This window comes from Engystomops pustulosus, chromosome 6 (assembly GCF_040894005.1).
Source record: "Engystomops pustulosus chromosome 6, aEngPut4.maternal, whole genome shotgun sequence".
Lineage (NCBI taxonomy): Eukaryota > Metazoa > Chordata > Amphibia > Anura > Leptodactylidae > Engystomops > Engystomops pustulosus.
In genome coordinates, this window is record NC_092416.1 from 34758531 (window position 1) to 34772551 (window position 14021).

The 14021-nt window shown below is 44.0% G+C and overlaps 1 protein-coding gene across 1 annotated transcript in view; it reads left to right on the forward strand.

Moving 5' to 3' along the window:
• The window catches only part of TECTA (tectorin alpha), a 118209-nt gene that overhangs the window by 31762 nt on the left and 72426 nt on the right, over positions 1 to 14021 (forward strand). Inside the window, 1 exon segment of the mRNA XM_072113447.1 lies at positions 11607 to 11740. Within this exon segment, the coding sequence (XP_071969548.1) occupies positions 11607 to 11740 (134 nt within the window).

Genomic DNA, 14021 nt, shown 5'->3' on the forward strand with positions numbered 1-14021 from the left:
CTACCAATGCTAACTGTTGTCTCTTCAATTACTCCTTGACTCTATTTCTCTTTAGTTACAACTTGTATATTCCTCATAATTATTTGTTCCCCTTAGATAAGGTTTTTATTTGACACTATGGAAACATAGCGAATGTTAATGTTATCAATCATATCATGACAATACATGTTTTACTATATCAAGAGCTCATGCATACTAAGGTCTATTTTTCTAAAAAGATTTAACCATATTTCAGAATACATGGGTGGGAGCAATTGACACAGCTGAGGATGGCACGGCTAGACAGTCACTTGACTTGAGATGAAAAATTTCTAAGACCTAAAACATAACATATAAATTAGAACCTTTCAAACCACAGATCCAGAACTTTTAAAGCACAATCATGCACATGTTGTTGTAGAAGGACCTTTATATGAATATATCTGGACAGGTCCAAGTCAAAAGGAACATAGATTTCGGTGAAATCATAAGAGTGGAAGAAGTGTGGAGCTTTGAGAAAACATTAGAGATAGTAAATATTGGTTGATGATGATTAAGAAAATTCAGAAGTGCAGCCAGTGTAAGTTGCCAAGGGGTGAGAGTGTTTATAAGAGACGGCTGTAGTTGACTCTGATGAAGGTAGAGGGCACAACTAGTACTTAGTAAATGACCAGTGACTATGGTTAGTGTGGTTTTAGTAGAGATGTCAGAGGCCAAATTTGTAGATAGTCAAAAAGTGAGTTGGATGAGACATGAATGTTCTGTTTAAGATGACATTGTAGTTAAAGAAGTTTTGAGCAAATGGAAATAACAATATTGGGCAGTAGCAAGACAAAGAAGACAAGACATGGATTTTTGAGGGTGGTTGTGATGGATAGATGGATGTTTACAAAGAAGTGTGTGTTACAGTAGTGAAAATAGACAAAACAAAGACAAAAACTTTGTATGAGCTGTGCTTCATCAATGATGCCATGATGTAAGACCTGTGAAATTTAATAGCACTAGAGATGAGCGAACATGCTCGTCCGAGCTTGATGCTTGTTCGAGCATTAGCGTACTCGAAACTGCTCGTTGCTCGGACGAATACTTCGCCCGCTCGAGAAAATGGCAGCTCCCGCCGTTTTGCTTTTTGGCGGCCAGAAACAGAGCCAATCACAAGCCAGGAGACTCTGCACTCCACCCAGCATGACGTGGTACCCTTACACGTCGATAGCAGTGGTTGGCTGGCCAGATCAGGTGACCCTGGGATAGACTAGCCGCTGCCCGCGCTGCTCGGATCATTCTGTGTCTGGATGCCGCTAGGGAGAGAGCTGCTGCTGGTCAGGGAAAGCGTTAGGGTGTTCTATTAGCTTACTGTTAGGCAGGAGTGATTCTCCAAGAACCCAACAGCCCTTCTTAGGGCTACAATAACGTTCTACTTTTTTTTTTTTTTATTTGCATCTAGTACCATTTTGTGAGGAATTAGCAGGGGGACTTGCTACCGTTGTGTTTAGCTCTTAGTGGCACACATATCCACCTCAAACACCAAAGTGGGAAAATTTAGTAGGGGTTGGATTTCAATTAGGCACAGTCTGCCATTTGTCCTTTTTTATTTTACGTTTATTTTGTTTAATAACTCAGCGTCATCTCATCTGGCATAGTAGTGTGCTTTCATACTTGGCTAGAAAATAGCCATAGGAGAATCCAAACGGCTTACGCCTACAGTAGCGTTATATATTTGATTTCTGGTTGATCTGCTGGTGGCTGTACTTGCTGCAGTGCATCTACTAGCCAATTGTGAGCAATTTGTAGTGAGACTTGCGACCGCTGTGTTTTGCGCTTAGTGACGCACATATCCATTGCAAAGACCGAAGTGGGAAAATTTAGTAGGGGTTGGATTTCAATTAGGCACAGTCTGCCATTTGTCCTTTTTTATTTTACGTTTATTTTGTTTAATAACTCAGCGTCATCTCATCTGGCATAGTAGTGTGCTTTCATACTTGGCTAGAAAATAGCCATAGGAGAATCCAAACGGCTTACGCCTACAGTAGCGTTATATATTTGATTTCTGGTTGATCTGCTGGTGGCTGTACTTGCTGCAGTGCATCTACTAGCCAATTGTCAGCAATTTGTAGTGAGACTTGCGACCGCTGTGTTTTGCGCTTAGTGACGCACATATCCATTGCAAAGACCGAAGTGGGAAAATTTAGTAGGGGTTGGATTTCAATTAAGCACAGTCTGCCATTTGTCCTTTTTTATTTTACGTTTATTTTGTTTAATAACTCGGTGTCATCTCATCTGGCATAGTAGTGTGCTTTCATACTTGGCTAGAAAATAGCCATAGCAATAGGATAGCATTGTTTGGTTTTAAAAACTCAAAAACACAAAAAAAAAAAAAAAACACAAAAAAAAGTTAAAAAAAAATTAAAGCTATAACTCTCATTTTAAAAATGTTTAACCCGAGGGCTAGGGGTAGAGGACGAGGGCGGGGACGTGGGCGTCCAACTACTGCAGGGGTCAGAGGCCGTGGTCCTGGCCGGGGTGAGACACCACCTGCTTATGAGGGAGCAGGGGAACGCCGCAGAGCTACACTCCCTAGGTTCATGTCTGAAGTTACTGGGACTCGTGGTAGAGCACTGTTGAGGCCAGAACAGTGCGAACAGGTGATGTCGTGGATTGCTGACAATGCTTCGAGCAATTTGTCCACCAGTCAGTCTTCCACGCAGTCCACCCATGTCACCGAAATCGCCACTCCTCCAGCTCCTGCACCTCAGCCTCCTCCCCCCCAGTCTGCCCCCTCCCAGGAAAATTTGGCATTTGAACCGGCATACTCTGAGGAACTGTTTTCTGGACCCTTCCCACAGTCACAAACCACTTGTCCGGTTGCTGCTGAGCAATTTTCCGATGCCCAGGTTTTCCACCAGTCACAGTCTGTGGGTGATGATGACCTTCTTGACGTAGTGGAAGTGTGTAAAGAGGTGTCCGACGATGAGGAGACACGGTTGTCAGACAGTGGGGAAGTTGTTGTCAGGGCAGGAAGTCCGAGGGGGGAGCAGACTGAGGGATCGGAGGATGATGAGGTGACAGACCCAAGCTGGGTTGAGAGGCCGGGTGAACACAGTGCTTCTGAGACGAAGGAGAGTCCTCGACCAGAACAGGTTGGAAGAGGCAGTGGTGGGGCCAGACGGAGAGGCAGGGCCAGAGCTGGTGCATCAGCGCCAAATGTGTCAACTAGTGAAGCTCCCGTGGCGAGGGCTCTTGCGGCGAGGGCTAGATCTTCAGAAGTCTGGAGGTTCTTTAAGGAAACACCGGATGACCGACGGACTGTGGTGTGCAACATTTGCCAAACCAGGCTCAGCAGGGGTTCCACCACTACTAGCTTAACTACCACCAGTATGCGCAGGCATATGAATGCTAAACACCCCACTCAGTGGCAACAAGCCCGTTCACCTCCGGCCGTGCACACCACTGCTCCTTCCCCTGTGTCAGCTGATAGTCAGCCCCCTGCCCAGGACCCTGCCACAAAAACCCCATCGTCGCCTCCACGATCCTCCACAGCATCCACCAGCGTTCAGCTCTCCATACCCCAGACGCTGGAGCGGAAACGCAAATATAGTGCAACCCACCCGCACGCCCAAGCCCTTAATGTGCACATCTCCAGATTGCTTAGCCTGGAGATGCTGCCCTATAGGCTAGTAGAGACCGAGGCCTTTCGCAACCTCATGGCGGCGGCCGCCCCTCGGTATTCGGTCCCCAGCCGCCACTACTTTTCCCGATGTGTCGTCCCAGCCCTGCACCAGCACGTGTCAGACAACATCACCCGTGCCCTGACCAACGCCGTTTCTGACAAGGTCCACCTGACCACGGACACGTGGACGAGTGCTGCCGGGCAGGGCCACTATATATCGCTGACGGCACATTGGGTTAACTTGGTGGAGGCTGGGACCGAGTCTGACCCTGGGGCTGGTCATATACTGCTGACGCCGAGGATTGCGGGGCCTACCTCGGTCCAGGTGTTTCAGGCCTACTATGCCTCCTCCCACCCCTCCTCCACCTCCTCCTCCGAACTACCATCCGTGGGCACGGCGCCATCAGTCGGTAGCTCTAGGCACAGCAGCAGTGCCGTTGCTAAGCGACAGCAGGCGGTGCTCAAACTGCTGAGCCTAGGCGATAAAAGGCACACCGCCCAAGAGCTATTACAGGGCATCACGGCGCAGACTGATCTGTGGCTGGCACCGCTGAACCTGAAGCCAGGCATGGTTGTGTGTGACAACGGCCGTAACCTGGTGGCGGCTCTGCAACTCGGCAGACTGACACATGTGCCATGCCTGGCCCATGTGTTAAATCTGATAGTTCAGCGTTTCCTCAAGACATACCCCAATCTGTCAGATTTGCTCACGAAGGTGCGCCGCATCTGTGCGCATTTCAGGAAGTCCAGCACAGATGCTGCCACTCTCAGGGCAGCGCAGCGCCGCCTCCAACTGCCCGCTCACCGACTGTTGTGCGACGTGCCCACGAGGTGGAATTCAACACTGACCATGTTATCCAGAGTTTACCAGCAGCGCCGAGCCATTGTAGACTGCCAGATGTCAACTTCCACCAGAACTGGTAGTCAGGTCAGTCAGCTTCTTCAAGTCTACAATGAGGAGTGGACGTGGATGTCTGATATCTGTCAGGTGCTGAGTAACTTTGAGGAGTCAACACAGATGGTCAGTGGCGATGCCGCCATCATCAGCCTCACCATCCCGCTGCTTGGCCTGTTGAAAAACTCTCTGATCAGCATGAAGTCGGAAGCTTTGCGCTCGTCACAAGAGACGGGGGAAGAAGATTCCCTTGTTGATAGCCAAAGCACCCTTAGGTCTGTTTCTCAGCGCATATCGGAGGAGGTGGAGGTGGAGGAGGATGAGGAGGAAGAGGAGGAGAATGTTGGCGAGACACAAGAGGGGACCATTGTTGAGTCCTTTACTGTTCAGCGTGTATGGGCAGAAGAAGAGGAGTTGGAGGAGTTGGAGGAGGAGGAAATGGACAGTCAGGCCAGTGAGGGGAGTGAATTCTTACGCGTTGGTACTCTGGCGCATATGGCAGATTTCATGCTAGGCTGCCTATCCCGTGACCCTCGCGTTCAAAGAATTTATTCCAGCACCGATTACTGGGTGTTCACTCTCCTGGACCCACGGTACAAGCAAAATCTTTCCACTCTCATCCCTGCAGAGGAAAGGAGTGTGAGAATGCATGAATACCAGCAGGCCCTGGTGCACAAGCTGAAACAGTATTTCCCTTCTGACAGCGCTAGCGGCAGAGTGCGTAGTTCTGCGGGACAAGTAGCGAGGGAGAGTAGGCGAGCAGGCAGCTTGTCCAGCACTGGCAAGGGTACGCTTTACAAGGCTTTTGCCAGCTTTATGTCACCCCAGCAAGACACTGTCACCTGTCCCCAGTCTCGGCAGAGTAGGGCTGATCTTTACAGAAAGATGGTGAGGGAGTACGTAGCTGACCATACCATCGTCCTAAATGATCACACAGCTCCCTACAACTACTGGGTTTCAAAGCTGGACATGTGGCACGAACTGGCGCTGTACGCCTTGGAGGTTCTTGCCTGCCCTGCCGCTAGCGTCTTGTCCGAGCGGGTTTTCAGTGCAGCTGGTGGCATCATCACCGATAAGCATACACGCCTGTCGACTGACAGCGCTGACAGGCTGACGCTTATTAAGATGAATAAAGCCTGGATTTCTCATAATTTCCAATCTCCACCAGGTGAAGGAAGCTCAACCTGAATAATTGATCCACTCCTCCTCCTCCTCATTTTCCTCCTTCTCCTCCTCTTTGTACAGTAAAGCAGAGGAAACTGGCTATTTTTTGACAGGGCCCACTGGCTCTTGCTATAGTACTTTATGCATTTAATTTTTCTGGAGGGCCACCGACCCGGTCCTCTGTTTTAAACAATTTTTGGGAGTGCCACATACAGGCACTCAATCTATTAAATTTTTCTGGAGGGCCACCGACCCGTTCCTCTGTTTTAAACAATTTTTGGGAGTGCCACATACAGGCACTCAATCTATTCTATTTTTCTGGAGGGCCACCTACCTGCTCCTCTGGTTTGAAAACTTTTTGGGACTGCCACATACAGGCACTCAATCGATTCCATTTTTCTGGAGGGCCACCTACCTGCTCCTCTGGTTTGAAAACTTTTTGGGACTGCCACATACAGGCACTCAATCTATTCTATTTTTCTGGAGGGCCACCTACCTGCTCCTCTGGTTTGAAAACTTTTTGGGACTGCCACATACAGGCACTCAATCTATTCAATTTTTCTGGAGGGCCACCTACCTGCTCCTCTGGTTTGAAAACTTTTTGGGACTGCCACATACAGGCACTCAATCTATTCAATTTTTCTGGAGGGCCACCTACCTGCTCCTCTGGTTTGAAAACTTTTTGGGACTGCCACATACAGGCACTCAATCTATTCTATTTTTCTGGAGGGCCACCTACCTGCTCCTCTGGTTTGAAAAATTTTTGGGACTGCCACATACAGGCACTATCCAAATTAAATTGTCTCCATAGCAGCCTCCACACGTTGTCTCCATTGCTACCTCCAAAAGTCGTCCATATAGCTGCCTCCATACATCGTCCCTTTATCAAACGAGGTGTGTCAGGCAGAAATTTGGGTTGTTTTCATGGATTCCACATCAAAGTTGTTAACTTTGTCGCCACCCAGCTGTGTTATCCACAAAATATACTAATAAACTTTTATCATTTACCAATATTATTTCAGCGCTTCTTGCGCATCTGTTTACATTCCCCTCACCCGCCATATCCTAAACTTATAAGAACGCTACTACACTTGATCTTATACAAAAGGTTCTTAGAAGTGCTGTTTGGGGAGTAGCCTAGAGACAGGGGCTTGGATTGGCGAAAGCTCGCCTGGCAGCGGAGCGCCAACTCCATGCCAAGATCCAACTAACATAGTTTTAACTGCAGAACCTTTAATCTACTACTAGTTCACTGCCTCCATACATGGTCCCCTTATCAAACGAGCTGTGTCAGGCAGAATTTTGGGTTGTTTTCATGGCTTCCATGTTAACTTTGTCGCCACCCTGCTGTGTAATCCACAAAATATACTGGCAAACTTTTATCATGTACCGATATTATTTGAGCGCTTCTTGCTCACCTCCTTTGGTTCCTCTCTGCCACCCATTGGTTTGAAGCCTGAGTCCATTTAGGGTATGTCGCCATGCCACTCTCTAGCCTGCTGCCGCTGCCTCTGCATGCCGTCCCCTATAGTGTCAGGGTCAATTATTGCATGTTTTAGATGCTATCTAGCTTCATTCTGTCACTCTGTCATGGCCATGCTGTTGCCCATAATTTTGGCATAATGGTGCGATTAAGCAGCCTCAGAGGCATCCATGCATGCTGCCCCTGCTGTTTCCTGTCCATTTCCGTGGTGTTTCCATCCTTTTCTGAGGTTCCCAGGTGTTTGGCCAAGCTTCCCTGTGCAGAGCCTTGGTCCCCTTGAAAAATGCTCGAGTCTCCCATTGACTTCAATGGGGTTCGTTATTCGAGACGAGCACTCGAGCATCGGGAAAAGTTCGTCTCGAATAACGAGTACCCGAGCATTTTAGTGCTCGCTCATCTCTAAATAGCACCATAGTGTCAAATAGTCAGGGTTTTCTGTATGTCTTTGTTTTACACCCTTATTGGCATGGCCCTGATGACTGTGGTTACTAATGTTATGACTCGAGTCCTGCTTCTTATTGATTCTTCAAGGGGAGCTGACTCTAACCATTTCTATGTTAAGTACCCACCTTACTAGTTGAATGGATCTTAGTGACATTACTTTCAGATAGGAAGATAGGGCATTAAAGGGATATTCCCACAAAGACAAGTTTCTTATATGTACTCAGAATAACAAAATAACACTTTCTCTAAAACATCTCTTATTGTTATTAACAAAAATGCAGCATTTCAAATATAAATCCAACCTGTCTTTGTCAGTCCTGGTGTACACAATTTCAGTTGCCCCTAAGCACGACCCTGTAACTTCTGACTGTAGGGTCAAGGAAGCCATCTTTTTTTAAAATCAGATTGATCTTTATTGATTTTTGATTTTTATATAAACAAGACAATTATTACCCCCATTTAAGGGGAAACATCCTTCCCCACCCTGTACCCCCTTCCCACACCCCAGTTTCGGCCTGTGGATTCCTAGGATGGGTCTTCTTCACCCTTTTTAGACCCTCTTCTAATCATACACAGTCATTCATACCTCTACACTCGTGCCCCCCAATCTAATCCTTCCTCTCAGTAATGCTTGCGATGCCAATCGAGGTGTGTCTAGCCACGCACTCCATAGTTTCTCAAATTTGTCAGGGTTTCCCCTCTTTTTGAACACTGCACGCTCCTTTAGCATCAACCCATTTGCTTTTGTGATTAATTTGTATCCAGCGGGCCTCAATCATCTTTCGCGCCACCAATAAGAGTCAGCTAACAGATATTTTACCCCGGATAAGCCATCTTATCCGGGAGCTATAGAGCTGAGATTTCTGTCTCTATGCTCTCTGCCTCTAGCCCCGCCCCCCTGCATTCCAGGACAGAGCTCACACTGATACAGACACTGACTTCCTGCCGGCAGCAGCGTGAGGAGAACTACAAGCTACAGACAGATAAGTTCTTTATCTGAGGAGGTACAGGAGATCTAGTGTGTTGTGTAATAGCAGAGATGTAGGAGAGCTGACTGTGTCATTGTGTGCAATAGGCATCTCATGGATCTCATTATCTAGAACAATGTTCCAAAGCTAAATGAAAGTGTATATAAACCTTGTACCCTGATAGCTTAAATGTGTAAAAATGTATGCTTAGAGAGGTCCCGTCTACACTCTGAAATTTTGCACTGACCAGCCTAGGGAGTAGTAGGAGCTAAAACAGCATGAAACTGTGTAAAATTGTAAAGTAAAGGGTTAAAAAGTAGCTTAATTGTGTTCACTAGGGGTTTAAAATTTGAGAATTTTCTTTCATGGGAAAACTCCTTTAATAGCTAGGACTCCCATGGTTGGCAGGTCCTACGATTGGTGATGCATATACCCTAAAACTCCATTTAATATCTATAAGATGTGTGTTGTTACTGGAGATGTATTTTAAATCATGTGGATTTTTTAGACCCGGTATTACTACTTAGTAATCAACTGCAATAAATTTTCAGATTTTTTGGACAAGACCTGGTATTGGTAGAAAACTTTTAATTTTCTATCATAGACACATAAATTATCACCACGAGCAATTAAAATAATCATTCCTAATCCTCAAGCATTCCTAGTCTTTATCTTTGAAGCCCATTAGGTTATTGAGGAGTCTGCAATTACTATAAGTGGTACCCTGTGATTTCAGCTTTCCAGGAGTAAACTGTGTAAAGTTCTTGAGGTTTATAAACATTATCCTCGACCAAACCAATGATTCATTACTAAGTGTTTATCGCAACACTCAATTAACCTATTGAAGGGAACGGGAGGAACATTATACACCTGCAATTTACTTTAATGGGTGAATCATTGTGCCACTGACTGTGTGGACATTGACCCGACAAACACTAATAGCGTTGGAAACATAAACTACTTTGTGTGATTTGTGAATTTGCTGTAATTAGTCCTGTAAAAGTTTAACAGTAATTAATGTCTCTCGTTCTAGAATGAATTATTCAGCACTGCTGGGACTATGGTCTGCACTTTGCTTTCTACAAGGTTAGCATATGGTTTGAAATAGAATAAACTATGTAATATTACTAAAAATATATTGTAAAGTTTAATAAATAATCTAAAATGTGCACAAAACTTTAAAGGGTTGTAATGTAAAAGAATGGAAATACTTCTGTTATGGGAAATGTGGTTTGACCAATGAGTGTAGAGAAACCCACTTCTAAAAGTTGCCTACAATCTAAAAGCACAAAACTCAAACTCTATGGACAACTGCATAATTCATAAATCCAAAATTTCTACAGCAGGTTGGATAAATTCATAGACTGCGACCAATCACCAAAATTAGCTACCCTTAATGGCTACTAAGGTTTGTAACGAACCATGCAGCTCCTGCCAGTGTCCATTGCTTCAATGCTGTGGCAAGTAAGGCCACGGTCACACATACCGCTAGGCGTCTGTTCATAATGTGACGCTAGCGCACCGGGGTCGGTCCTCGGCCCGAATGCACATGTGTTTCCAGAGAAACGCATACGATCGGCTTAACAATCGCATGCGTTTCCTTTGAAACGCAGGTACCTTCGGGCCGAGGACCATCCCCTGTGCGCTAGCGGCGCGTTATGAACGGAAGCCTAGCGGTATGTGTGACAAAAACAACAACTATGACTAATTAGAAGTAAAGCCAACATGATCAGTAAAACAATTACTGAAACCTTTCCAACATGCCCAAACATTGAGAGCGATAAGAAAATAAAGGATTACTTGCAGTTTATGGGAATCGTGGTGTGAACTTCTTCAAACCAATCCTTACCCTTCTTAAGGAACCTGTCATCAGAAATTGGCCTAATAAACCACTACCAGTATGTTGCAGCTGAACACCTTCCAGATCATGTTTCTATCATGACCCAGTGTGAAGGCATCATCCAGAAAATCAGCTTTGCGGTGAGATGTAAATTGGTTGTATAAAGTCATGTAGGTGGAGATTTTAACACTGAAGTCAAGCTCTCTCTTCTTGAGAAAGCATGTTTTACTGTAAATGATAGCCCTGCATCCAGAGACATCACTAACCTGATCTCCTGAAGTGCTTTGCATGTTGTCAATAACTGAGGAGGAGGCGTTCAGAGCTCCCCATCTTGACTTCAATGTTAAACTCTCTGCCTCCTTGACTTTAAACAAAGTCGATTATCTGCATGATGCCATGAAAGAAACAAAACCTGGAAGGTGTTAGGCTGCCTAACAATATACTGGTAGTGCCAGTGATGATGACAGGTTTGTAGGAGACGTAGAGACGTAGGATAGTTATGATCTTCAATACCAGACATGGCTCATGGACAGTGGCTCTATTTCTAGAAAAATGTAATTAATTAAAGAACTTTATAAAAAATTGGAAAGGCCTGAGGGTGGGTTTTAAACAAAAACTTACACTTGGCTCCTCCGGTGCTCCTGTTATCCCGCATTGCCATCCATCTGTGCCATGCCTTTGTTTGTTTAAAGAGGCAGACATGTTCCTCTCCGGCCCGTCCCCTATATCTGCGGGTGCTAATCATTGAAACTAATGAAACTATCAGGTACAGGGACAGGGGCTAGGTGTAAACAAACAGGCGCAGGTACCGACAGGTGATGGTGCGGGTCAATGGGAGTACCAGAGGAGGTAATAATAAAATTAGTTTTTTACAGACACCCCCCCCCCCCCCCCTCCCAAGGCCACCTATAAATTTTTATAAACTCTCGGACAACCCCTTTAATTCTGGACAACCACTTTTATGGTATACAGTACATTCCTTTTATTGCAATAGGACGCATCTCAATTTAATATCTTTGATTTAATTACCGTAAGTCTGATGTAATATTTACCGGTAATATGATCATTAAAATAACTGAAAATAAACAACCTATTTGGTTAGGTTGAGTAGATGTTGGGATCAATTGCATGTTGCTGATCTATGTATGTTTTGATCTTTTTTGCAGCTCATTCAAAGACAATATTGTATCCGTTCTGGCAGAATGACACAAGAACACCAAAGGTGGATGATGGGAGTTCTCCTGAAATTAAATTGTCCCTTCCTTTTATATTTTTTGGCGTTCCATACAAATCACTCTATGTAAGTTTATCCAAATGGCTTTTTGTAATCACCCAGACAAAAGTCTTTGGGGGTCATTTATCTTTACTATTCTTCCTGTTATTCTGTCTTTTTTTTTAGACTTTTTTGGCGCATTGCAATTTTTGTGCCTTTTTGGGGACATTTTGAAATGTCGGCCATACATTTGTTTTTCTCAGTAAGACACTTTTGTCTTCTATTCCAGATGTGCTAAATGACATTTATCATTTCAAAAAAACTTCATTCCAAACCATACTTAAAGGGGTTCTCTGGAGGTGGAAAAACATGGCTGCAGTCTTCCAAAAACAGCACCTCACCTGACCATGGGTAGTGTGTGGTATTGCAACTAAGCTCCATTCATTTCTATACAGCTGAGCTGCAGTACTGGCAGTAACCATGGTCAGGTGTGGTGCTGTATTTGGAAGACTGCAGCCATGTTTTTCCACCTCCTGAGAACCCCTTTAAGGACAACTTAGAAAATGAAAAGAAGGGACTTGAGACATTTGTGTGACATTTTTGAGACATTTGTAACAAATGTCTCAAAAAGAGATATTAAAAAAAACCCATTTAACACAAGGAAAAACGGAGATTGATAAATTACCAAAGTAGAAGATGGAAAAAAGACAGGCAAAAACTGACCAAAACAAGCAGAGATAAGATAAATGACACCCCTTTGTCTTAAAACTCTGCATTATCTTGTTCCATTGTCATTCCTCCTTGAGATGTACAGATGGGTCCTCTATTGCGTTGCTGTCATTTATCATTAAAAGGGTATTTTGGGCCAAAAAAAAATATGGATGGCCTGCCGATCAGATAATGAAACAGGAAAAAGACAGCTCTGTTCTCTGCGTAGTGGCCAGACCGGGTTACTGCAGATATTAAAAGGTAGTCATAGATTGCAAATATGAGAAGAGTCACAGTGCCTTATGTCCACATAGTATGATTGATTGTCAAAAAACATTCCTTAATTTAACTTAACTCCTAAATTAGTATCTTAGTAAACTTTTGATGGTCCTGATTTTAGAAGTTCAATCCTCAGGCACACAGAGTAGTGATGGTTGGGTGCGCGCACATTTTAGATTGTGTATAATTTCTCACTATGACACTAATATACCATATTGCATTATATTGTCTGCATCCTGTACTAGATTTATTATTGGTTTATTAGATTGTTTTGTACAATGCAGTCTTTATATAGAGAGTAATTGTATAGAATGTGTGGAGTCAAATTACACCCCATTAATTTATGGCAATGGAGTTGGCTTGATATCAATGCTTCTAACTGCAGAGCGACAGATTGATCTTACAAATTGTGAATTACATGGTATTGTTTGTAAAAAAAAAATTTAGCGTTTCGCCTGAGCAAAAAAACCCATATTTAAATAGCTCCAGGATAATAAAAAGCCACTTCTACTAATGTGAATTTATGTTCTGTAATATTGTGTAATTCTGCAATTCCATCTTCCTTTGTTGAAAGTGATTGTGTACGGAAGCATTTATATTCATATTCATTTGTCTTTGGGAAAAACAAAGTTTGTTTTTGGCAACTGGAAAGGTGTATTAGTCTTTTGTATATTATACAAATTTTTGCTATAAACTGTCTCAAATGCCTTGCACCACAGGGGTGTAACTACAGTGGTAGCAGCCATAGAAGCCACTATGGGGCCCGCAGTTTCAGGGGGCACGGCCATTTGACCTGACACTAAAGAATGGAGGATGTGCCTAATTACATATACATATTATGCTGCGCCTTGTACAGCATAAATGTGATGTATATGTGCTGTGGCTGTGATGTGTACTGTATATGTTGTATGTATATACAGTGTATGGTGTGTGTATATACTGTATAGTGTGTGTGTGTATATACGGTATGTGTGTATATATGCTGCATGTTTGTATAAGGCACTGTATGTGTGTATATGCTCTATATATGTGCGCATGAGTGTATTAATGTGTAATTGTAACTTGCATGTGTGAGTATACAAATGTGTATATATTTTAAGTGGGAAGTGGGTCCCCATGCAGAAGCCTGCTATGGGGCCCCAGCTCTCCTAGTTATGCCATTGTTGCACCACATTTATCCAGGTATAAGCCAGCTTAAAGATTCTTTAAAGCGTAACTCCCTTTTCATAATGATGTTTACCAAATTGTCATATGTAAATCTCCCTTTAAAGACAAACAGAAGATTTCTCTATTTGTTGCTCAATATTTCTTTCCAGATTTATGGCATTTTCTCAGAAATTTTCCTCAGCAGAAGTGAATTGGGCTGAGCCTAACCGTTTTC